Source organism: Strix aluco, chromosome 11 (assembly GCF_031877795.1).
Source record: "Strix aluco isolate bStrAlu1 chromosome 11, bStrAlu1.hap1, whole genome shotgun sequence".
NCBI lineage: Eukaryota > Metazoa > Chordata > Aves > Strigiformes > Strigidae > Strix > Strix aluco.
The window spans coordinates 23185249-23212193 of NC_133941.1; the positions used below are offsets into that span (position 1 = coordinate 23185249).

General features: G+C 40.3%; 1 protein-coding gene across 2 annotated transcripts in view; it reads left to right on the plus strand.

The window, feature by feature from the left end:
• The window catches only part of FBLN2 (fibulin 2), a 106810-nt gene that overhangs the window by 54411 nt on the left and 25454 nt on the right, over positions 1 to 26945 (plus strand). For both annotated transcript variants that reach the window (XM_074835975.1, XM_074835976.1), the window contains exons 3-6: positions 16083 to 16194; positions 20350 to 20479; positions 24621 to 24807; positions 26237 to 26443. In XM_074835975.1, the coding sequence (XP_074692076.1) occupies positions 16083 to 16194; positions 20350 to 20479; positions 24621 to 24807; positions 26237 to 26443 (636 nt within the window). The remainder of the gene's footprint in view (positions 1 to 16082; positions 16195 to 20349; positions 20480 to 24620; positions 24808 to 26236; positions 26444 to 26945) is intronic.

Genomic DNA, 26945 nt, shown 5'->3' on the forward strand with positions numbered 1-26945 from the left:
CCAAAAAAGGCATGGGAAAAGACATAGCATTTGGGGGAGATAAGGAAAAAGGGTCAAGAAAAATAGGAGTAATGTGTGCAGGTAGCAAAGGGAGAAGACTACGGGACTCAGAGATGGAAACCAATAGTGAAACAGAAAAAACTTCCAGGGTAAGAGCTACAGGAAGCCAGCTGGACACAGATGACATTGCGTAGTGTTGTGGGGCGCTGTTGCTGTTATAGTCACTTCTGTCTGCCCTGGCAGCTGGGTTACTGATGCTTTTGTCAATATGGTACAGTGCCATGTGAGCAGCAGACTCGGCTCATGGTCACAACTGTGTGCACAGCGTTGCCTTTGCCCAGTGTAATTTGGGTGAGTCAAGAAGATTAAAGAGAGTGGTCCTAACCTGAAACATGTGGATGGCACTTTTCTGTTGTTGAAAGCTGAATATTCATATTTTATATGAAAGTTTTTGTAACAAATTGCCTAGAAAGCTTGTGATCCCAAGAGGTTTTATATTGTCTTTTGCAGATAGCCAATCTTTCATTATAATGTGGTTGCAGTGTATTTAACTTGAATTTAAAAACAAACAACTCCTCCCTAAAAGCAGCCTTGCCAATAAACTCTGTTGGTGGTCCTAACCCTTGCGAAGGGAGCACGGCTCAGAGCGGGTCCTTCTCCCAGCAGCTTTGGAGCTCCCCCTGGCATGGCAGCTTTAACCTTTAGTTGTGCTGCTGTTACAGAAAAGCCTTCTCCCATGCCCTTGTACTGAACATCAGAGCCACAGGGACAGTGTTAGGCCTCAGAAGGTTTTCTGTCTCATCTGTGGAAAGGACTGGAAAATCCTTCAAATCAAAATGTATCTTAGATACCTGCAGCTTGGACTAGTTGGGTCAGTGGCCTTCCAGAGCGCTCCTGTGTTGGAAACAGGTACATTTTTTCTTCAAATTTTTGTAAGGACTCACCTATCTGATGTGATAAGAATTTCTGGCTTTCATTTTGGTTTGCAGACACTGTGAAGGTAAGTGCCGATACTCTGCTATAGTCATATATACACCATCTTTCCTCCACCCCTCTTCCTTTTCATTACAGGTTTATACAGAGCTGCAAAGCCACACCAGAAGGAGATTTTGATCCCGTATTTCCAACTATATGGTCAAGGGAAACAATTCTTCCCTCTCACCCCTGCATGGCCTTTGTCCTGTGTGAAAGCTGATGTCTTGCAGTGATTAGGAAACAGCTGAGGGTTAACAAAGAGCGTTTGTTGACTGGGAGAAGCAGCAAGTTCAAAGTTGAACCTCTCCCTTGATTAAAAAAATTGCATTCCTTGCTGGGGGAGGGATCTGGCCGCTGCCCAGCCACTGCCAAGAACGTGCTGTGCCGTTCTGCGTTGTCCTGCACATTGCTCCCTTTCTCCTTCCCACTGAGGTCTAGATCAGTTTATCAGTGGTGGTGGCAGTGGAGGGTGGAAAGCAGTGTAGCAGCTTCTGGACCTTGTGGAGACACAGCTAGTGCTGAGTGCAGGAGGTCTCATCTCATAGGTGTCATCAGAAAGCACATTATTCTGGAGTTCATTGTCTGCATTACATCAGGTTTCATCTCTGAAGTCTTAAAACATTTGAGTTCTAGCACTGTAAGAGAGAGGATTTCCCCTCACATGAGTTAGTCCTGTATTGAGGTTATGAGTTAGTGGATTTAAATGTGACCTGGAGCCTGGCAGAGGTAAGGAGGGTCCTTTCCGCAGGAACTTGCCTCCTTTCCTGCCTCCAAGATCCCATTTGGGATGTGTGGGATGTGCTGCTTGGTTCATCAGAGGCCTTTCTCAGAAAGAGAGGCTTTTTTTGGAAGTTAATATGAAGAAATTGAACCTAATGAGGAAAATGAGGGAAAGAAAATAAGGGGATGCCACTGGTACTTTACTGAGATCTGCGGGCTGCCTGTGGATGCTCCCTGGTGTTGTATTTTGCTTTTAAAGATCCATTTCACATCCATTTGAGATTGCAGATACAGAATAGAAAGGTGTAATTGGAAAATCCAAATAAAAACAAATTAGATTTCAATGAGAAGTCAAAATTTTAAAATTGCTGGAGACGCCAAATATTGTGCATAGAGTCAGAGTCCTGCTTCTATGGAGTAGTTTATAAAAGAACTATTTTGTGCAGATTTACCTTCATGTACATAAATAACAAAATAAATTAGATTAAATCAGGTACAGAACTAAAAATCTACTTTACAGTGCCTTTTACAGAATGATGTCAGTGTTTATAAGTGTTTATAAGTAGTACAGCCAATGTGCATAGCTAGCACTAAGATATTTCTCCTCCTGGCCTGGATCTATTGAAAAACCAAAAGGGATGAGTTTATCTTTTACTCGTCTTCTCAGTACTCGCTGACCTTATTTAAAGAATCTGTTTTTCATGAAGTGTACTGACACAGGAAGAAAAAGGCACTGAAAAAAGTATCTGCCTAGTGATTTCAGTCTCTGTGCAGGATATAAATATATCCCTTTGATTTCAAGGGTGGAAATGCAGCTGGATTATTGAAACACGGCTGAGGTGGTAACCACATACTTCAGAGTTCAGGCTGTGAAGCCACCTCTAGACTGAATGCAGATTATGTAAACAATGCTTTTAACGATGTGTCCGTAGTTACCAGAATGGTGCATGTGTTTGTAGCTCTTCAGCATGCAAGCAGCTCTGTATGAAGTAATTTCTCATATGTGAAGATAAAATTTATACTTCATCGGGCTGTGAATGTATTTTTCCATTCTCTAGAAAAAATGGGCAGATCCCTTCTCAGTGAAGATGCAAGGGTTGTGCTCGTTTTCCTTAGAAGTGAATAGGCTGCTGAGAACTCAAGAGGGGAGAGAGAAAAACTTTTATTTTAAACACATGAAACATTAAAAAAGCTTGACTCTGCATCAACATTTTGTAGTCTAAGACTATAAACAAACACTGTCCCACTTGAAGCTATTGGCTAACTTAGCTAATGGAGCACAGTTGTTAAGCTAACAACTGAAATTCTGAGGATAATGTAAAGAACCTTGGCCTTCCTAAGCATTGTGCTTGTCTACATGGGCCCGTACACTTTGGTGGTGCTCCAAAATGTCTCAGCCACCAAGAGCCTGGTGTTTCAACCACTTGGATCCCTACTTCATGGACAATAACTCGGCAAGTTATTTTCTTTTTGCAGCTATGTCCAGACTTTTCTGGCTTTAAGTATATAGACATTTAGTTCCTTTCTTACATGCTCCCCCAAGAGGTTTCTACCACCACAAAGTGCTTTGTATGGATCTTATTACCAGCAGCCTCCAGTACTGAACTAAGACTGTACACCTATCACCTAGCTATTAGTAGACTGGCTTGAACTAGAAACCAAGAAATTTCAAAATTGAATCATCCTGATACTTTGATCATTCAATTATAATTTGATCTTTAAACACAGAGCACTAAAATCACTTCCCTGCTCTGGTTTTCAGTTAATTCTGTTCTCCATCATCTCCTCCCTTATCTGGCTTCTGTTTCCTCAGCCTGAACTGGTGCTGTGTGTGAATAGACATTGCTTTCCCAGTTCGTGGTTGAATATTAAAAAAGAAAGAAAATGAGCAGTGGACTCTTTACTTATTTACATACAAATAATAGAACCTGGGTTTTGGAAACGTGTTGATGAAGTGGTATGTAAAGTTCTACCTCTTTTAATATTTTTTTTTACTCTGTTTCAGATGTCTCCTGCAGTAAGTAACTGTAATGAGCCTTTGTGGGAGAGATGAAGAGACTCCTCCACCCTTCATTAGAATTTGCCGCCTTATCCCAAATGCTCCAAAACACATTTAAATCAGAGAGTTGGAGCATTTCACAAGTCAGTCCCTTTTCTCTTCATTTCTGGTTCCAAAGTAAAATATGTTCAGGAATGTAAATTCCTTTAAAATTGGCTGCAGTCTGTAGTTTCCAAGTAGGAAGTATAGCCAGAATCCATTGCGGGGAGATCGAATTCCAGTTGAGATTTAAATTGTGCCTGTTTCAGGTGCTGCATGTGGGGTGGTGGAGTGCCCAGTGCTGCTGTGGCACACAGTCCTCCTCCTCTGGCTGGTCGGGATCGGAAAGAGAAACCTCGTTCCCAGCTGTGTACGGGGTGCATGGCTAAGCTGGACCATGGCTCTGTCCTTTCAGTTGTGTTTGTGCTTGTTTCAAGTGGTGTGTACATAAGAGCTTGAGAAGGAGAAGTATTGTGACTATCTCTGCAGCTTACAAAAAGCATAAAATGCTGACATCGCTGAAGAAATAGTTTCTGTAGAAACAGATACAAGCTGTCAGCTAATGAAATGCTGATCTATTCACAACATCCTTATGATTATTGCGTACTTTGTAGGAGACAGATGTTACTTGTTGAATTTTCCCTGTAGGAAACACTGTCATACTCGATCTCACTGCGCCTCATACAGGACTTGAGTCAGCAAAGGACTTCAGCACGTGTCTAAGTTTCATCAGTGCTGCTGAACTAAGGATTTGCTTAAATATAAACATGTTCATAGTTATTGTACATATTCAAGGGCTTTTTGCTTTCATTTTTAGTAAAGGGTCAGACGGGGCCTGTAGGCTTCCATGGGCACTGGTTCAAACCCTAGATTTAGGTGGAAACATTCACTTCTGCCATAGTTTACAAGAATTTGCAAATGGTTGCCTTATTGAAGGTGACTTCAGGAACAGTGCTTGCAAGTATACAATAGTATTGTTAATCTTGATGAACACATACAAGCATGACTTGCTACTTTTAATTAGGAACATGGAGTTGAAATAAAACATGAATTTTGTGTGTGATCTGAGTGGTGTAGGTGACAGGGAGGAATTAGGGAATTAAACACTTCATGAAATTGTATTTCTCTTGGTATATTGTGGCCAAAAGCTCCAGTGGGGTTACACTGAGCTGCACCATGGGAGACCAGATAGTTTGAGCTGGAGATAAAGTCTGAAGCAGAAATGAGTGAAATGACTCACCCAATACCTCCTGTGTGAAACCACAGTAACTATCAAACAAGGTGCTTCATTTAGAAGTTAAAAACTCCATTTTCCTAATTTCCACCCCTGATCATTAATTTCTTAGGGAATTGAAAAACCTTGTTTCCAAACAGCTTTGGTTCTGATTCATACTGCATGGCAGAAGAGAAATTTCCTGCTGTGCTTCCTGCTAGCGGCTGCTAAATTCCCCAGAAACACGCTAGACATCATTATTATCCCATTCAAATTAATATTTCCTCCTACATTTGTGAGGGATAAAAGGAAGTTTGTTTTGTTGCTGTTGACTAAAGTATCCCACTGAATTTCCTTCACAATAACTGCTCTGGCAGTGGGTGCTTCCTGGAGAATTTAAATCTCCTTGGGGTTAATGGATCAAGGCAGAACCACGGGCCATCAACTCTTCCAGCCTGTCATTAATCCAGGAAATGCCCTGGGCTGCAGTCATTATTGCTGAAATTCTTGCACAAACACTGATTGCAGAACTTCATAAAGAAAAGCCAAAGGAAATGAGAGAGCTCTTCAGAACATCATAAAATAAATAAACAATGTAATTTATGATTATAAATCTGACAAGGACTAGCAAGGAGTACAGTGGGATACCCAAATAAGGAGAGCTGGAGCCCTACAACAACTTTTGTGTTCAGTTTAAGCATCCCTATGCACTAATTAGAAACCCAATGAAACTCAGAGGTTTCCTTCCTCTGATGTTCAGAATTTTTTGGTCAACAATCCTCAGCCCTGTCCAAACAGAGCTGGAGGGCACATACTTCACCAGGAATACATCAGGCTCCTGGGGCACGCTTCGGGTCGCTGATTGATGCTATAGTGTAATCTTTTCTTACCTTTTCAAGGTGTGCAAGGCTGTTTGGCTAGGGCTGCTGCTGCTGTTAACATACTGTATCGAGTTACTTTGAGAGTTGTGTTGAGAAATGTAGCGGAGAAAACAAGCTGACACCAGCAGCTGGGGATGAGTCAGTGAGTAAATTTTCCCAGTTTGTTTCAGAAAGTTCTGAATAGAGATGAGCATCCAATTCACAGTGAATAACTTCTCTGATGAATTTTACTGTTTTTCTACTTTGCATGAATTGGTCATGAAGAGAAAGAAAATCTTGGCCATTTTTTTTTCCACAAAAAATGATTCAAGACTTTTTCTGTGAACGGTTTCTGGATGGGCTCTCCTAGAGCGCAGCTAAAGGTGTGTATCTTTAGTCTGTGCTGCATGTGATTGTACTGATCAAAGCAGATCAAGCACTGGTCCTCTGCTTGGGATTTTTTCTTCAGTTACCAAAGTTGCAAAACTCAAATCCCTAAAATCTCCAACCTGAAAGACAAGTGAACTTTGGAATGACTTCATCTGACAATTCATAACCAGTTCCCTCCCGCGTGTTAGCTCTGCCAGCATATGGTGTCTAAACCTGGAATCTGTGCCCCAGTGTAGATACGATTCAGATACAAATGTACCATCCTCCTTTGTGACTTTAAACAAAAGTACAATTTCTGCTGTGAAGCATATGAGATCAAATTATGTATTTGTATGGGTTGCATGATTAAGGTGTCCAGCGTTGTTAACCAATTGAACTCCAGAACGGCACAACAGCTTGGCTTGTCCTTGATCAATGTTCCCAGTCCAAAACAAAGACCTTTTTCATTGCTACAGTCTTAAAACTTAAAGCAGCAACATGTTTTGATGGATGGCTGTCCCTAATATAGCAGTGGGGGGGGTTTAAGAGTTACGTGGTGAAACTAATGAATTTTTTTCTGTAGATAAACATGCAGAAGTAGGAGGAGCACATAAGCTAAATTAAAGCCTTACACACACATCCATTTGCCTCTTCATGCTTGTTTGCTTTTTTTAAAAAAAAGGAATATTATTTCTGTAATTTAATTACTATTACAACCTCAGCTCAATTTGTAACTGGCTAAGAACATACCAAAAGTGCTTGTGTTACTAAATGCTTGAGTTGCAACAGATTCAGTGATCCTGCCTAAATTTCCCAAGTGCTCCGACAGACAGTCCCTGGCTACATCCCCTGATAAACACTATGCCTCTTAATTTGAACTTGAAAATTAAACAGGGCTGGTGGAAATGCTGGCTTTGAAGAAAGGAGCCTACCTAGCCACAAAAAGGAGCATGGAAAGACCATGCTCTCCCCCAAGATAAAATTCTTTAGACAGGAATTACAAGGATAATCGGAACCAGGCTTTCCAAAGCCTCAGCTCTTTTGAAAGTTAATAGCATAAATATACTCTGTGCAATATCTGGGGAAGGAAAGTTGAGGAGGAAAATACAGCCAAGACTATGCTGAAGGGCAAGAAACATTATGCCTACTTTCAGTTATTATTGTAGCTAATACAAGGATGATTGTGTATGAACCGTTTCACTTTAAACTCAGCGACAGGATAGACCCAAATGAGCCAGATTTTTTAAAGGCAGGAGGAGAAATTGCTTAGGTTTTTGGTGAAAAAGGTTAAAGAATTTATCTAGTTGTTTCCCCCCCTGCCTTCTTTTAACCTGGAGCTAATAAGGGGTGCTGTCATGGAAACGTGAAAGACCAAACATAGTCTGAATTATCTGACCTCTGGCACAGGTAATACAAGTTTTGACTTACAAGGATTATCCAGAACTAAAGCCAGAGGGAATATAAGGTTGCTATTCATTCACACTTTGAACAAAATCTGCCAAACAATCCTGGCTGAGGTTATGTTGATGTATGTCTCTATTGTACAGTGCATAGTAAAATGAGAACATTCAGTTTGTTTTATCCAGTTTTTCATTGTGCCTTTGGGCAGACACAACTCTTTATATTTTGCCAAGCAAGCCAGCATAAGGAATTTATGAAAAAAGAATAATGTAGGAAACAGAGTGTTTTCAGGTTGAAATGGAAAGCAGATGCCTCCCAAGGAGCGAAGGCAATATAACAGGAACTTGTCCTGGATGAATGGTGGGATGAATTTCTAAAGAGACGCAGGTGACTTCAGAGGAAGTGGGAGAGCGTAGAAAAATGCTTTGCTGTATGAAGTTTAAAATGAAGGCAGGTTGCTGCAAGTGTGATGAACCTCTTACACTACTGTGGTGATGGCATGGCAAATTGAGTCCAGTAGGAATGAAGGAGGATGATGGAGAAGAGGAGAGAAGGATTAGGTACTGGATTGAAGCCTTGAGATGTGTGTTGAACGCAGAGCTCAGCCTATATTTCTCCTGCAATCTGCTTTTTCATTACTTCCAATGAGAGGAGCCTACAAGTCTAATGAGTGCACGTGGGTTAAAACCCCTTCCCCAGCAATGAGCTAACTGAGAATTTGATCATGGAAACACTCGAGTGCTACTCTCATTTCAGTAAGATTTAGAGTCAAATAGGCTGCTGTACACTGAGGCACTTTGAGGAGCCTGCAGTAACCTGCACAGAATAAACCATGCGTTAATTTATCTGGGAACAGGTCCTGAAGAAAGCTTAACCAATTCTAATGACGTAAGTGATAGTTCAGTTTCAAGTGAAAGCAGCTGGCTTCGGGGCTGTGTTGTCACTCTTCCCCCCCCCCCCCCCCCCATCTTTGCCAAGATAAATGTTCTTCTCCTCTTTACCTTTAGTCATTAAAATGTCTTCATAGCCATCTCAGATAAATCAAGTTAAGAACATGTTACACTGCACAACCAAATGGTGAAATTCAATGAGGGAATTCAATAAAGCCTCTCAGACTGTTGATAAGAAATGACAACCTATTAAGGTGTAAAGCTACAGTACTTTTTTTATTATTTATTAAAGCTTTAAATGATGAAGAGATTAGAGGAGAAAAAAGACCCACTGGAAACAGGTATTCTTCAGTATTTGAAGAACTCCATCAAGTTAATCGTTGTTCTGTGAAGTTCTTCTTCATTATTTGCCATGATATATGGTTTTATGTTCTCAGGCATGTATTTGATAAGGAAATACAATACCTTTTTCTCCAGTGTGAGCAAACAGTTCTTGTGAAATGTATGTGCTGAGTGTATTGCAGGTCTAGATACCCCTTCCTTTAAAAGGAAAGATAGACATATATAAAACTATAAATATCTTTTTAAGGTGCTTTCTGGTTGTTTTATAATGGAGTGGGAAAAAGTCATGAGCACTGACTAGACAGGAAAAGCAGCATTCTGCTTTGATCCCTTCCTTGACTATGTGTGCTCATGGAAAGGTGGTGGAAACTGCTCCCGTTCTACTCTGTACCGTTTCTGTTCTTTCTCCACTCATTTCTGGTGGGTGAGGATGGTTGCAGCAAGTGAAAGCAACCTTTCCCACTGGATCAGCCTTCATAACAATTTTCTTTTAAGGTATGAAAAGGTGCTAGTGTAGTCCAGTATCTCAGGAGTCAGCCTTCATGCTTTGCCACTCGGGAAGTCATGATCTGCCATGGGTGTTGCTGAGGAGACTCACTAACCTCTTTCAGAGGCCGGTTCGTTAACCTCATGTGCTGCAGGTGGCTGCTGCCCTCATGCAGGTGATGCTGGGCTGTGAGGTCGCTCCACCGAGCTCTGTGGGGTGAGTGATTTATGCTGGTTTAGGATTGAGGCAGTTAATGCAGTCACTTTTTTCAAAATTACGTTGTAGCTTGAGAGTTACAGCTGTCAGCTTCCTGTGTGGGTGAGCAATGAGATCCTCAGAATGAAGATGTGTCTTAATGAAGTGCCTCATTTCTAGAAGGTTCCACATCAAAATTAATCTTAGTGCACAAACTCATTTCCCTGCAAGGTCCGGTGTTGTTTGTTGGTTTTTAGTCCCCTCCCCCACCCCAAAGAGTAAGTACTATAGTTTTGGGGAAAATGAATTCTTTTCCTCAGGTATAGGGAGTGAATAGCATGCTTCATCGTAAGAACGAGAGCTCAGCTCAGTTCTGGAGGTATGAACATTCCCTCTTTCGCATGTGAGCGCTGATCCAGCAATAAACAGCTTAAATTAAAGCCAGCAGTGAAGAGATGTAGCAGCCTGGGGCTGACAACATCACGCTGCCCCTGAAATGCCAATCTTCCTGGTGATTCATGCTTCATCTGGAACACTGTGCGCTGACTTGCCTTGGCTAATAGGTAATCCTACTTGGGAATAATATCAGTTTTGAACTTTATATCTTGTATCAAATGGTTATATCCAAACCCTCGCGCTGTGTCTACCTACATGGGTCTGTCTGTAGATAAAAATTACTATCTAATGCGTCATGGCTCCTATAATAATTTTAGTAGAAATGAAAATAATTGTTTATTTTAACTGAACGAAATCTTGGTACTGTTAAAGCTAATGGCCAAGATTTAACCCATCACTTGCCCCTCATGGGTGTAAAGCTTGGATAGATTGGTTAGTGTGATGGGTCAGTGCTCCCTGCTTTCATCATGTGAGGAAGTGCTGAAGTCTTAAAGTTTGTTTGTCTGTGTTCTGCTTAGACAAAAAAACCATTTAGAACAGGAGAATGGCAGGGCAAACATGCCTAATAGCTCAGTCAGTGAGTCCAGGCATTTGCTCAAAGAATGCACAAGAGGAGTTAGTCAATCGATGCAAATGTCTGCAGAGCTGCAAAACTAAAATGAGAATGGAAGTAAGCAATGAAATCGGAGGTGTTAAACCTCTTAAATGTTCTGAGTGGAAATTCAAGTGAAGCTAAAATCAGTGAAACTTTAGTGTCAAAAAAGCTCTGGCAAGCAACTGAAATATTCTATCCCTTCTTGACCCATCATAGAGCTGGCGGATGTTCTATCACTCTCGAAAAATAATTTGTGAACGCTGGAGGGAAAAAAAGAGAGGAGGGGTTTTGAAAATCCCTTTTGTCTCCTCTGCTATTGTAATAAACTTATGGTTCACTGTGTGAATGGGGGAAATAATTTAGTAGCCTTTACCTCTGTGTTTTCCTCAGTGTAATGTTTGAGCTTCAGCTAAACTTTTTAAAATACACACACACCCCCCACCAGATTTTTCTAGCTGAAAGATGAAATTCCTGGGTAGAAGCATGTAAAAGCTGCGTGGGTATCATGTAGCTATAGAAAACATTGATGTGACCCTGAGTCAGTGGGAGGCCATCCCGCCACTAGTCAGCTTTGGAGCAGGCATTGAGACAACATGATGTTTTAAGGCACGGTCAAGGATGAGTTAAAATTCTCTGGGTGGAAAATGTTTCTCTAAATATTTGAATTAAATTATAAATGTCTCTAAAAGACTATACACAAACTTTTGAAATTAGGCCAAAATGTACTTTAGTTCATATCTTCAGAGTGATGTAGAGTGATAATTGTGGGAGATGAGTTACTAAATTGAAAACAAGTGAGGAGACATGATGCTGTTTTATAGTACAGCCTGAAATAAATTACTTTTTTTTCTCTAGTGAAGAAATTCATAAATAGCAAATTATCTGTTAACAGGTGTCCTGTTAAATGACTGTATGAAGTATCAAAGATGCACACAGTACAACAAATATTCAGGATTATGGTGTTCTCAAATAAAATGACTTTGTTTTCCATGAGCAAATGCAAATCTACTTCTAAATCTGCTAATATCATGAAAGCCCCAAATAAACAAAGTTCTGTTTGAATGTTTGAGTATTTCAAAGTCTGTTATACATATAGCTTAAAAGTCTCTATCCAGCAAGGCAGTGATCTTCAGTCTTGTGCATGTATCTGGTTGTATATATTTGTTCTTGCTAATGTATAATCAAAATATCATAAATTCATGCTAATGACTGTGAGTCCTATTATGAATTATTCAGCTTTTCTAAGTCTTGATTGAGATAAAATGAAACAGTTTGTTCATTTTATTATAACTGCATTCTAGATTTAATTATTCATAAGATCATAACAAAAGGCAATATATTTTGTAAATATGACTGCTTAATAGTATAGCACTTCAGTACAGCAATCTGATACTGAATCTTTAGTGAGGAATGAGTAATTCATTTTTATTTGAATTATAAATCATGTAGGTTACTGCAATATAGATTAGTAAATTCTGCTGTATTCTTGTGTTTTAAACCTAGCAATACTGTAGCAACAAATGTGTTTCAGCACTTGGTAAAATGAATGGAATTTCCACCAAGGGACTGAATTAAAACTATGTTGAAAAAATGTTTTATAGCAATGTTTTGTAATTATCTGGTACCAGGTGTATTTCCTGCCTAGTTTAACTGCATATATCATCCCTCTCATGTCATAGAGCAACTCTTACACGTAATACAGCTTTCAAGACTCAAGTTTATTTTTATGAAAGCGTTACATAGACTGATGTCCAGTTGCAGTTTGTTATGGTGCTATGTGCCCTTGTGTGTGAGCATGGATGTGGCAATGTGGGAGGGCAGAAATGGCTTTGGTCATTGAAACCCCTCTGCAGCGGGGCTCCACGGGGTGAGGCTGCAATGGCTTCAAGACTGTTTGGGGTTGTCTCTCCCCGAAGCCTTAAAGAAAACAAAGTAAAATTTACAGAAGTTTGAAGTGCACCCTGTTTCCCCCATCAGTCCTTTTGGTTTTTTTCCAGCATATAAATAAGGACTTAGGGTAGAGGTGAAGCTCTGTGCCATGATCTTGTCTGCAGTCCTTACTGTGCATGGGATTCTTCTGCGGCGTTCACTTGCCATAACGCCTCTCCCCTTCTCTTTGTATCCTAATGGAGTCACACGACTGGAGTTTGTGGGCACAAAAAGGCTGGGTTTTGTCCTGGAAGACCAAATCTCCCTCTTGGTGTCAGCTGCCAACACTGTTGCTACTTTTTTTGAGTTACTGTTGATTGATGCACTAACAGAAGATGCATCAGGGCGGGGGCAGAAGGGCACTTAGGTGGCAGGTGGTGGGGGGTTTGATGCTCAGGGCCACAGGGTTGCTGCTGGTTTGGGCACACGTGGCAGCAGCTGTGAGGAGCCACGTCTTGTCACTTGCTGTAATCTCCTCCTCTCACCCATCCATCTGAGTTAGTGATGAAGAAGGTATTTTTCCACAGACTATTTTCTCTTTTCAGGGAGAAATGTAATTAAAAAGTGGAAATATTTTCAACAAGAAGCGTGGTTTGGAAATGCTTAACATCCCCATCCACCCACAAGTGTGGGCTCTATGTTGGAAATGAAGTTCCCACAGTACCACTGAGCAGCCGAGAGCAGAGCATGAGGCAGCAGCCCTCACGGAGCCCCATCCCCTTCCGCAGGTGGCTCCCGGCTTGGCCCCGAGCTTACCTGCAGGAGGAGCGGTGGCAATCCTACCTATCCTTGGTACCATAATCGTACTGCAAGACTGTCCCCCAAACTGTGTGTCATCTGGCTACTGGAGTGGTCAACACTGCTCAGCCAAATTTAACTCAGATCTGGCAAAGCACTGCTATAGAGTGTGTGAAATGGACCCTATCAGGGATCAAAAAACACAGAAGGAAATGGCACTTGTTAATTTTTCTCCCATGAGCTCTTGGTCAGTGATGGGACATCTTTCTCCCCCTCATTTTCCCTCCTGTTGGATAGTTTCTTGAAGTTGTTTTCTCATGAGCAGGCATTTCATGCTAGCAAGCACTATATTTTGTGTGTGTTTAATTTTTCTAGTTGCTTTTTATAAAGCAAGCCATGCTGGTGATGAGAACTTTCCAGTTTCCAAAGTGTAATATTATCTGCTAAATTAACTGTAACAAGTATAAAGGAATAGTCTTCTGCTGAGGAGGTTTGTATTATTTGTGTAAGTGCCAGTATTTTTTAACATTGAAGATAGCACTACATTTCACTTAAACTTCTTACCCTTGATATCTAATGACTATTACTTAGCTTTACAAGACACTGTATAAAGTTCATATACTGTTGTTTGAAACACAGAATAACTGCTGTAAATACATGACAGCAGAAATGTGCTGGTAATGTAGGCTGTCTCTGTTTCTTCTGAATTGTGCAGCGTGGATACCCAGATGTTTTGAATTGTAGCCATTTCTAAAAATGTCTCACAGCTAAGTGTTACAATTCTGCAAAGAAAAATTATTTGACTTGATACCATATACGAAATGCAGACAAAAGAAAGGACTCTGTTGACTTTTTCATCAAATCTGGCCTGTTGGAGAAGCTGTCATCTAACACTGCTGTTAACATGCAGGAGGAGAGGCTTCTCAGTTCAGATGGGATGACAGCAGAGTCCCTCCTGACAACCAGAATGTAATTCCCTGACAGATCAAAATTGTGCAAGGCCGGTCCAGCAGAGGCTGGCTTCCAAAGGCTTAGCTTTCATGCCAAGTCTTGACAGGAGAGCGCTGCACCTTCAGCAGTGCCATTCTGCAGCAATGGCATTTTTCCTAAAATCCCTGTAGAGAAAGAGGTTCTCCCCTCCCACTATAAGCAGAACTGATTCAGGAGAGATTTATCTAAAAACTGACTGAGGGTTCTTGAAAATACATTGTTCTACAGTGTGGGTTGCTGGGTGTTGGTCCAGGAGTGCTCAGATGTGGAGCTACCCAAGGTCCATTGCACCCAGACATCTAGAACTCAATTATGGGGTGGTTTTGTCCTGTTTCCTCGTGATGGTAACACCAAACTATGACAGAGACTGGCCTGGAAGGATGAATAAAATGCACAAAATGTTCCTTATATCCATATAAATGGCTTTAAAAGGAACGGGAGCACTGCTGAGGAGCCAGTGGAGAGAGCAGATGCTGCTCCAACTCATCAGCACAGGGCCATTGACTCTTTGTGGAGAAAGCAGAGCCCTGTGGTCTGATATACCATCTTCATTATGTGTATTGGCATGTATATCAATACTGTGAAATCAGTCCCCAAGCAGTTGTAATGTACCTCGTGTCACTCTTAAGGCACCTCTTAATCCTTTTCTTACCTGATATCTGTGTAACTGTTCCCAAAGCAGAGAGCTCCTGCTGCGGACCTGTTAGCTGGTAAGGGGGAGACCACATGCTTCGTGCAGTGGAGCCCATCCACTGCGTGAGCAGTCGCAGGAGAAACCTTCCTGTAGACCCAGCACAGCACTTGCCAGCTCCTGCCACAGAGCAGGCTCCTTGCACTCCAGCATTGGTTTAGTTGGCTTATGTTAGTGCTTGTTTGGTGTTTGCGCCACAGCAGCATGGCAAATGTCCCATCGTGAAGTAAACTTCTGTACAGACTCCAAAAAATACTGTTTCTGCCTAGTCTGATGTGACCTGAGTCTGTTCTGTACAGTAGGTATGTAGTATATTGCAAATCCACTAGTTCAAGTCATTTTTCATTGTAACCTGAAAATTTACATCTTAAGTGGAAATCCGCAAGGAAAAATGTAAAAACTAGTGCAGCATTTTACATGTCCATCTCTTTTACTACATCTTGGTGCCAGTGTTTTACATGAGCTCATTAGCAGACTCGGGTTATGTCTCTCAACCCCTTTTCATTATAGTTTTAAACCAGCTGAACCCTCAAATTCAGCCATAGGGCACTCTAGGTATATGTACTCAGGTAATTCTGAGGAGTGAAATTTCTTAATCTGTCTTATGGAAACAATTTCTTAATGCTACATATGTCAAGCCTACTAAAACCACCCTTGCTAAATACCAAGAACTTTAAGGGACCGTGACAAGGAATACATTTGGGTTTGTTGTTATTCATCAGTGAAACTTCATATTTACAATTTGGTGTAAGGGTAGTTTACTGAGGTTTGTATGTGCCATATACCAAGCTCGTGTACACTCTGTGTACTGTATTTCATTTGCTGTGAACCTTACTTGGAGACCTTTATGCTAGCCCAGCTAGTGGTAGTGAAGGCACTGTTACAACAGCCTAATGACTTATTAAATCAACTTGCGTTAAGTGGCCAAGGATGATTTTTCAGGGGTTTTGGTCAGAGATGTCAAAGGTGGAGTTGTCTTCAAACCAGTTATGTCTTTTATTGTATTTAAAAATCTAATTTGCTTCTGCTGTTTCTCCCTGAAAGACATTACCAGGTCATTGATTATGTCAAGATATGGCAGCCATCGGTTGCCTCTTTCTTTTTTGCATATAACCAAATAAAATGTGGAAAGAAAAAAAGAAAAAATAAGAAAAAGCTGAACTATTGTTATTTTAAAGATCTTCTCAATTAAGAAAACAGAGTTAAAACCAATCCATTCCATACAAAAAAATCTGGGTGTATGTTTTATACAGGTTCCACAAAGGAGTTGATTGAGAGCTGCTGTGGAGCTGGACAACAGTGGGCTATAGACAACGGGGAGTGCACAGAAATCCCTGTAAGTGGAATGGATGGTGATATTTGCAGGTACGTAAGGCAAAACCAAGCATTTTAGATTAACAAAGAGCAGCCCTTTAGAAGAAATCAAATGATTGTACAATTCGTGAGATGTCCAGGAAACTGAGAACTGTTCCATTCATTGTATAAATTATTGGTAGGCTGGCATTATGTCATGGCAAATTAGAAAGAATGATTTTCCCCCTCCCTTTCCCCAAAGTCTAATCTAAACAAAAGCCTTTTAAGGTTTCTTTTCCTCTCTCATGTGAGCAGAGCACAATTTTTTGTCTCCCAGTTTTATGCGCATCTGTGGAGTTGCAGATAAATAGAAGGGCAGAGTTTGTCTTCCATTTGGCAAGTGCTAAATGCAATGATTATCCATATCATTAAATGATGTGTTTATTGTCCAATATGAATGGCTGCTGGTTCTGATGTCTGCGTTCAGCCGGAGGGGGACCATTACGCTGTGATAATGCGGCTGGTATCAGTAGCATCTGGTCTGAGTGAGGGTGCCAGATTCAAACTGCACAGCAAGAAAAGAAGAATGGGTGCAGGGTAACACGGACAACATCTTACACTAGCTGCAATTCATCCCATCTCTCTCTCCTCCCTCCTAGTCTGAAACAGGCCTTAGGGAGGGATGAAGGCAAAGTTACCTGAGTCTCACATGGTGCATCAAAAGCCAGATGGATTTCTCTAATAGCCATCCCAACATTTTCAGCCTTAAAAAAGCTTGGCATAATCGGTTTTATCAAAGTCAGTGTCACTGCACCTTTCTGAAGTTAGTGGGAGATTAAAATCCTCCCCACTGGGATCTGGCATGACATAACTGACACATACCAACTGTATATGAAGTAAAGACAGATTAAAAAATTCCAGCCTTGGCCTAAGTAGGTGCAAATCCAATACCTTAATGAGTTGCACCTGCACATCTGAGGCGGAGTTTAGATGAAAAAGCCAGGTTCTAAATGTTTCAGTCCCTGTAAATCTACTGGGATTTAAAAGAATAAGAGATCAGGAGTTCAGTTGTTTTACTTTCAAAATTTCAGTTGTGTCCCTGCTTTAAAGATTTAAAACCACCTGTAAATATTCTGTGTAAAGAAAACATTTCATGTAAAAAGTATTCAAATCTGTGCCCTCAGAACCTTGAAAGCGTAGACAAAAACTTACTGCTCCCACTGGGAGACATGCCAGCGTGCAGAGCTGGTCACTGTGCACATATCCAAACTTAAGTGTACTGTTCTGTCTGCCAGAATGCCTGCAAGTAATGCAGGCTCCCAGGAGTCTGCCACGACCTCGATTCAGTATCTAAAGATTTTTAAAAGTAAAAGATACCTACTAATTGTAAAAATTAGTTACTGTTCTGCCATAGTTTTCTGTAAATACTTGGGTTTTACAAGTGACCATCACTGCACAGAAGGATTGATTTTTTCAGCTGAGGCAAATGAGTGAAGCCTCCCTGTGTCTAATGAGGCTGTAGATTGTTTATATAGAGGTTGCAGATTGAGGTGTCTGTTGTATCCAAATGTCATTTTGGGGTTTTCAAGTGGCAAAAACTTAAAGGTACTTGTTGATGTATCTTGATGTCTCTGGAACATTCATGTACCAACTTGGCCTATCTCAGTGTAGTGACCAACAACACTAACTGCAGAATGGGAACTGGGACTACCTAAAAGAGATCATGGGTAGTAACTAGATGAATGAATTTCAAATAAAGCAAGTTACAGGAAATCCTTAGATTGATAGCCAGGTGTAAAATTACTCCCAGAGCTTGTACCACTGGATCTATCAGAAATAGGATGTTAGGCTAGATGAAATCTCATCTGACCCAGTATAGTAGTTTTTATCTCATAATCGGTATGTCTTTTATCATAACAGAACAATGTTTCTGGATGGCACTTACATCAGCTGTACAAGTATAAATCCTGCTTTTTGCTGACATTGTGTACCAATTAGAGACTCACATCAGTTTAATATATTGATGTAATTTCACTAATCTTAGCTCATTAACTCTTTCCCTAAAGCAGAAATGATCTGAATCTTCTTTGAACCAACAACTCATTTATCTGGTCTTTGAAGAGTAGGTTTGTGAAGAAACAAGAGAATGTGGTTAACATTGTTTGTTCCCAATTCATTTTCTGGTAATAGAGTAGCTTATAGTTAAAGAAATACTAAAATAAAAAATGGCTAGTGATACTCCAGTGCTCCAGACAATACTGTTTCTACTATGTATTTCATACATGAAAGGAATTTCTTGTGGCCAAATGTCACATTTCAAAAGAACATGAATCTATAGAGATTTCAGTGTTTTAATATGGTAAACAATTTGCACATATAAAAATGCTTCTAGTATCATTTTGTCATTTCTGCAAACAATAATAACTTTCAGTTAGGTGTTTTTTTAATTTATTTTTTTAATGAAAGTTTGTACATCTTATGTAAGCAATAATAGTTAAATTACTGGTACTTGAATATATTTGGGTAATAACCATTCATTGCTCAAAAAATTGTATTTCCCCAGTTGGCAATTAATACTGGATTAGAAAACTAATTTCCTTGAAAACAAGGCACATGGAGGTGGTAATCCCCTTCCTGTAATCAAACTCAAACCACTGCTTCCTGGTTACACCTCTCTTATGCTATCCAGCATAAAAATATTAATGTAAAGCTGCTACAACAGGCCATTGGTATCAGGAAAGTGTCTCAGTGGCTGTCGCTGGCTGGTTTCTGCTAGAATAAGAGACATCCCTTTCCTTTCCCTTTTTTTTTTTTTTTTTTAATTGAAGCACTAAGATGAAAGCTGTGAGTTCTTCTCAGAAGAGGTTTTGTGTCCTAGAACAAATGTATTTTATTGCGGTAATAATGGTATCTGACTGACAGAAGTTGTTTGCTTGCAAATATTTCTGTTGCAGGAGAATTGCTTTGCTATGAGGCGCTGGCTATTAAAATGCATCAACCTCCCATTCATCATTACCAGGGTGCCCCATAAGGCAGCGTGCCCTGTGACAATGCATCAGCAGAAGATAGTTACACATCAAGGTTATTCTTGAGAAAACAAACACTTTGCTTAATTTCTTCATGCCGCCAAAGCTGTCCAGAACAGAAATTTACCCTTATTCATAACATAATATATCATTTCATCTGAATTTTAACACGTTCGTCTGTGTCACATATGCCACATCTACAGGTCATGTGCTCAACGTAACCTGGTCAGGAGAATTCTTGTGGCCTGCAGCTCTCAGTCCTCACCCTTCCCCATCGTAGCGGCCCTTCCCTACCCTGGGACCAGACACACACCCCTCCTGAGGTGCTCTTAGTCTCCATGCTGCGTGGGCTGAGAAGCAGGGTCATGAAGTAAAGCCAAAGGGACTGTGTGATTTTGTCTGCCCTTTGTATATGCATGGAAGAAGCACATACCTCTTGGAAGGGGTGGGGGGGAAAATCCACTATAGACTTTAAAATAGTAGGGAAGAGTGTTTTATTATTTCAGTGACCATCTATTAAATTTCGTTTAGGAATTTGCCACTTAGATTTTTAATGTTTCATTTTAACCTTCACTGAATCTTCTTAAAAGGTTTGATTCGAAGAGCCATATATAGGAAATATACATTCCCTAAGTATACAGTGATCAAGTCACCCATAACCTTCTCTTTGATAACTGAAGTTAGAGGAAGGCTTAATCTGGAAGGGTTACAATCTGCAGGGCTATAAAGGAGAGTTTCTAGGGATTTTGTGATGTGACACTTTCCTTAGGTCCTGTCCAGCGTTTCAGTCCTCTAGTTGGTGAAGAAGTAAGTGTGTACGGGTGTGTTTCCCTTTCCCCACTTCCTAGGGAAGAAGGTTTTTGTCTGTTTTCTATTTCTGAAGACTTCTGAGAAGCAAAACGTGGGAAAGACGGACTGTTACCCAAATATAGATGAGCTGTAAGGCATATTGGTGACGAGACTTTGAGAGACAGTGACCTAAACACGAGACTACTTCAGCATTTATCAGTACATCTTTTTATTAGAAATGAGAAAAAATATATCCTGCAAATATTTAGATATCCAGTGGTATCTTCTGTATTATACTAGTAATGACACACATGTCAAAGAGAGACCAAATCTGTGGAATGTATTACGAATCCAACAGGTTTGGGTTTTTTTTCCATGTCAGTGAATAGTTGACCTCTGTGATCCTTTGCAGAATTGCTCAGAAGCAGTGTTGTGTCTCCACCGTAAAGGAGAACAGCTGCCTGGCTGGCATGATTGCTGCAAAGGAAGGAGACGTGTGCGGACCAGAAGAGAGCGATCCCTGTGGAGGATCATCATATAAGGTAAGTTTCTCTGATGCTTCAATAGGTTTTGTTCCGAATTCAAGGTATCCTCATTTCCTGCATTTAGCAGTAATTTCTTCATACGTTATTATAGAGCACAGGAGTTGCTCCATAATAAAGTTGCAGGAATGTGGCAGGGAAATTACACTATTTGCATTTAGGTTTCAGTTGGCTGGTGATGCAGCCCCTTTTAAAACTTTACGGTAAAGTTGGATCGAATTATTTCCATCTCCATTTTTAAGATTTAACTTGCTGTATTACTTTTGCTTCCTCACTTTGGAAGTAGCTGAAAAGACCATTTTAGTTTTTATATCTATGATGGGGAAGGATTTACAAAATGATAGGGCAAAACTTAATAGAAGATATAATGCAAAACCCATTACTGAACAGTTTGCTTGGCTACAGTGTTGAAGTGCAGCCTCATTTCTCAGTTAAACAAAATGATGGGCTAGAGGAACAAGCATTTTAGATGATGATGGAAGCTTTTGTTCATAAATAAAGGCAGACCATTAACGAATGGTTCAAATCACAAATCACGAGCCACAGCCTCAGCTTATATAAATGAGATTTGCTTCATGAAAATCAGTGGAGCCAAACCAATTTAAACCAGTTTGAAGATTCAGCATCTTCCTTGATCGCTTGTCTTGTTTTTACCAGAAGGGTGCATTTCAGAAGTCATTTCACTCTGATAATAATTTACATAGCTATATCTAAGCTTAAGTGCAGCTTCCGTTGTCTCAGCAGGAAACTGATTAGTTCTGTCTGTTCTTATACATTGGTGATTCTTGCAGATAATTGTTCATTGAAAAAGCAAAATACATGGATGTCTACCGCAGAGTTTAAAGTTTAATTAGCTATGCCAATTTGTCATTTTCAGAACTTATTATTTACTTGGGTCTGGAGTCTACCATTAGAATAAAAAGAGAATTTGTGTATTTGGGAGAAGACATTAATATTTGTGAAGTGTGACAAAATTATTATTCTTAGGTTTTCACTGTGAGTCTTTTGCATGCCAGACAGAGCACAAGCCGTAGAGTAAGTGTTATCACACATGCTATCCTGAGAAAGAATCGGAGAGGAAAAACTTCATCATTCCTGTCTGAACTGAAACAAGTTACAAATAGCTCCTCATGTCAGTTCCAGTGTAATGTTTTCCTTCAAGAGAAACCATCTGAAATGATAAAATTGTTGAAGGAACAGCTTTGCCCTCCTCTTTAGCTCATTCAGCTCTTTAGTCATTGCAGCTACTGCTTGAAAAAAAACAATAAAAATTAATAAATATCGAGACTTTAAGAAAGGCTTTCTAATTTTATTATAGTTAAACATTCTTTCAGAGGTGGCCTCGCAGAAAATGCTGACAGTGTATAGCTGTGTTTCCCCTGATCCGCTCCTCTATTAATGACTGCTCTGTGCAGATGAAGAAGTTTGTCTGGAATGTGGAAAGATAAGTTCATTGCCCAAAGACTTTGCACGATGTTTACATTGTCCTGCCAAAAGCCAAGGGTTTTACTTCCAGGTAACAAACGTGTGTAGGTCTTCTTCAGGCATGTTAGATATGGGGTCCTTAGTTTTGCTTTAAGATGAATGCAGCAGTGCCATTTCTTTAGATCCAGGTATTCAGCTTGTGTTCAATACAACTTAATCTTAGGCTGCTTTTAATAATTATTTACTCTAATACAAAAAGCACATGCTTAGGGACTTTTTCCTAGTAGATGGGGATGCCACCATCATAAATCAAATTATGCTGGATTCCAGCAAAGATAGCTTTGATAGAAACATAGATAGTTGTGAATCAAACAGTGGTTCTTAAGGTATGTTCCTTGATTGCAATGTAAAAATAGTCATATTTTTTATTATATCAGTTGTAGAATTCTGGTGAAGTTAAAAACATAGCTAATAGAAGATCAAGATATTCAAGTTTTTGCATTTTAAAAGGAACTTTTTGACGAACAAGTTTTTTTTCACTGGAAAATGAGACACTTGTATTCATCTGGAAAATATGTGAACCCAAAGGTGTATGACTGATTTAATACTCTCTGTGATGCCTGCACATGGGATAAATTGTGAACCAAAACTATGACTGAAAAAAGCCATATTCTTTAAGGCAAATATTCCATCTTTTTTACAATAATTCAGTAAAAATATGTATTATCCTTAACTTCTTTTATTTTGCATACTGAAGCTGAAAAAATTGTACCAAAACTAAAAATATTTACAGAAAGTAAAATTTTGGGGGGAGGATAAAACCGGGATCTTTCTCTTTTCTAGCATGACAACAATCCATTATAGTTAAATCTTTTTTCTTTTTTTTTTAATACTTTTTTTGAAAAGATGATTTAGTCCATTTAGCATCAAAAATAATTCAGCATCTTAAGGACCTGTACTGTAAATTTTTCACAAACATGTATTCGGGCATGTAAAGGCAGCTCTATATGGCTGTGCATATTTGCAAATGTGAATGATGTCTACTATTTATGATGTCTGAGGATTTTTCAGATTAGAAAGCAGGGACATAAAACATGAGCTGTAGTCACAGGCACTGGACTGAGCGTGCAAGGGATACATACTGCATGTGAAATGCTCAAGAAGCCCTAAAGCTACAGCATTTGAATCTTGAAAAAAGTGACTCAGCAGACGAATTTCTGCAGATTGAGCTGTTAGCAGGCAAGTTTCCCTGTCTGCCTAGTGGAGACAGACTCTGGTTTATTGTGAATGCCAATCTAGGATTGCTAATCATGAAACGTGATTCTTTTCCCTTTCCATACTGCGTCCAACCCTTACAACACTGCTTCTCTTATTGGCTCTCCTCAGGTCAGAGATCTCTCGTGGGAAGCAGGAGCTTAGTTCAGTTTTCTTCTGTTCTGTCCTTGGTCTTTCTGTTGACATAGCTAACTGGTGCCAGTTTGAATTATGACCTTCATTTTATGTGTCTGACGCCTTTTCCTAGACTGAATATTTGAATAGACTGAAATTGCTTCTCTTGGTTCAGGGAAGCTGTTTCAGTGTAGCTGCAAACTATAAATGAGTGCTGCTGGGCTGGATGTCTGGACTATCAAAGGAGTTGCAGGGGGAAGGAGACTCTGCATTTTATAACTCTTCTGTCAGTGAAAGCACCTAAATATATATAGATGAGGGTTGTCAGGACACTTACATTTAAATCCAGACAGGCATCTTCACTTCACATATGGCTCCTGTGTGCCTCTGTAGCAGACTTACAGCTCCTCAGCTTCCTTGCTTGATTAGGTATCCACCATGCATATGCAGTATGGACTTCTTGAGTTTGATATCATTTATCTGATGTATTTTTGTCGCTTGACTGTGATTTGTATGTGGCTGACTAAAGCACAACACAGTTTTTGTCTGCCACCTCCAGCAGAGGAAACTGCAAGAGAGGCTACATATCAGGGATGCCCCATTGCATCAACCTGTCAGTGAAGCTGCTGCGTAGAGGCACTCAGGAAAGAAAAGGAGGGCAAATAGCTCATAAAATATACCTTGGTCTTTCTCTAGCCACTGGCTCAGCGGGATGCTGTCCAGGACAGTGCAGTGATTAAAGGTCAGTATCACAGAATCACAGAATCAACTAGGTTGGAAAGGACCTTGAAGATCATCTAGTCCAACCATTAAAAAGTAGGTTTGCAGGGCAGTGGTGCATAGAAGAAAGAGTCTTTGCTGACATACTGACAGAGCTCAGACGCTGCTGCCAATCCTCATGTCCATGCAAGATATTTACAGTTCCTTTCACATGCTTCAAACAACTAACCATTTTTTGAGATCTAATGCGAAGAGGTATAGATCTGTATTATTTTGTTTATAATACACTATATCCAAAGCCACGGCTGTGTGCAAGGGCCAGAAAGAGGTGATCTACAGCACCGCTGCTCCCTTGCACGCGAAGTTGCTGGAATCGTTGTCACAGCGAGGCTTTGTGTTTAGCCTGGTTGCAGTTGACCCGTTTGTGCAGGATGACAAAAACAAGCACAAGTAAAGCTTTGATGTTTGCAACTGTCTAAACCCTAATTGCTTTTCCAGATGCTCCACTATTAAAGAAAGTGCAGAGCAGTTCCAGGGGGGTGTGTGGGCTCATACCTGAAGCGGATTGTATTAAATCCTTGTTACTGATAGTCTCCTTCTTTTGCAGCAATGCTGCGATTGCTGTAATCTGGGCCTGCGATTAAGGAGTGAGGGGAAGACCTGCGAGTCCAACATAAATCTGGGCTACCCCTGCAGTCATGTGATGCTGTCCTGCTGTGAAGGGGGAGATCACTTTATCCATCCAGAAATAAAACGGCATCCTGAACCATTGCCAACAGTGACACCTGAGAAGGGTAAGTGTCCATTTATGATTCGAAGACATTACAGATAAGGTCTCTGCCTCGCATGGTCCTACAGAGAGGTGCTGGAAGGAGTAATGCTACAGAGGCACAGTTGCCTTACCTCTCAGATAAAGTATAGACTTCCTTGTTCTTAAAACAGTTTTGAAAAAGAAAAAAATATGTGGTTTTGATCCTTAAAACATACCTTCTTTAGTAGTTCGGGGGTTTTTTTGTTTTTTTCCCTGAGTCACATAGCACAGAGACCTACCACAAGCTATTGGTAAGAAGCAAAGTTGAAGCTGGTCATTGTCTTTGAGCAGAAACAATCCTGAAAGATTCTGCATAAAACAAATTATGAAGTTTTTCCGACCAAAGTAGTCCTATAGATTGTTGTGATACCCGTGAAATATCCTGGGAATAGATTTCCTGTTGTACTGCTGAACATCACAGCAGCTCTCTCACAGCACACTCTGGAGAAGCCCCAGAGCAGTGCAAGTTTCTTTTCACTCTTTCAACATATGAACATAGTGATGCTAAAGAGTCAAATCCCTGCAGCCAAAGAGACATGACAAAGGCACCATGACAAATCTGGAGCTTGGACAGCTGTGCTTCCTCCCTCAGCCTGGGGACACGCTCCTTCCAGTATCACACTGCAGCCACCTGTCATGCATGAGTTGCATGGTAACCTCCTGCATATGCTAGGGTTCAATTTTTGTCCATTCTCTTCTCATGAGCGAAATGTGTATTTTCTTTTGCCAACAAATGTAAGGGTTTATTTTGACCTAGCTGAGACCTCACTGAGCAAGGAATTTTGCATGTATGTGTTTAAGAAAAGCTGACTGAGAAACTCGCTGAACAATTTATTTTAGTATCGCAGAAAGTCTTGTCAAACTTGGTCAGGAAATGAAAAGGACAGTGCTTTTGCCAGTGTTTAAAAGCAGTAGGTAGGATAGCCATGTCGCTATTAAGTGGGTCCCATAATGTTTGTAATGATAGCTACAGAAGTAGCCAATAAATTAATAGTGGTGTCAGAAAGACTTTCCAAGCCAGCTGGTAAGTTTTTCTCATGAAATTAGAAATTCAGTGTGGTTCTTCAGTGGGGCAAGTTTCAGATGGGACTTCAATGTGATACCTTAGTTCAAATAGCACTAGCAATGGTGTTAGTGGTCAGTGTGAAAGGTGAGCTTGTGACCTCCCAGGGTCACCCCATTTCTCAGTGGCGTTTGTAAAATGTCTGTCCCTCCAGCCTTATGGAAGGAGGTGGTAGACCTCCAGCACAATGGTCTTATCTTCAGGATGGGTTCATTTGCTCTTCTTCTTGGAGTAACTCTTCTGGGTAGATTTGACTGTATCTAGAGTTTGTGTGACCAAACAATTCATACTGTACAGTCCTAATGCTAAAACACCTGTTAGAGAACCAGCAAGTGTTGTTCTGTTCTAGTTTCAGAGACGGACGATCACAACGAAGCTTTGTCCATCAGTAATGAAGCTGAACTGTCAAATAACCTGCCTGGAGATGACCTGGATGAATGTCTTATCTATGGTGGGGAACTCTGTCAGCACTTGTGTATAAACACCGTGGGGTCCTACAAGTGTTCGTGCTTTCCAGAATTCACTTTGCAAGATGATGGGACTAGCTGCTCTCCAGGTGAGAAAATGGGCAGGAAACACCATGAATGACGGTATCTTTGTGCCACCTGCGTTGATCTACCAGGCTTTTCATTAGTTTCTCTGTAGTTTCTGTGAGGTTTTTTTATGGGTGTTGATGCATTGGACAGGTTAATAACGTAAAGAAAAACAACCATTTAGGAAACTTGGTTATGCCTTATTACTGTGTATTGGCAGCATGAGATCAGGGTGGTATTTAATATGTTCAAATCAAGACTGTTTTCAATTTTCAGAAGAGGATTTCTGAAGATTGTTAATGAAATACCTTTTCTTCTTAGAGTTGTTTTGTATTTTACAGTTAGCATTCCTTTAGATAAACTTTACTCAGTTCAGACAGACAGCATTGCTTCCTGAACTTTGATTTTTATCTAAAATCATTAACATCTTTCAGTTGATACAAAATCTAAGTATATCTAGTGTGGTGGAAGTCTTGAAAAGAAAGTCTGTTGTGTTGTAATTGTTTTGATGTCTGGAGTTCTCCA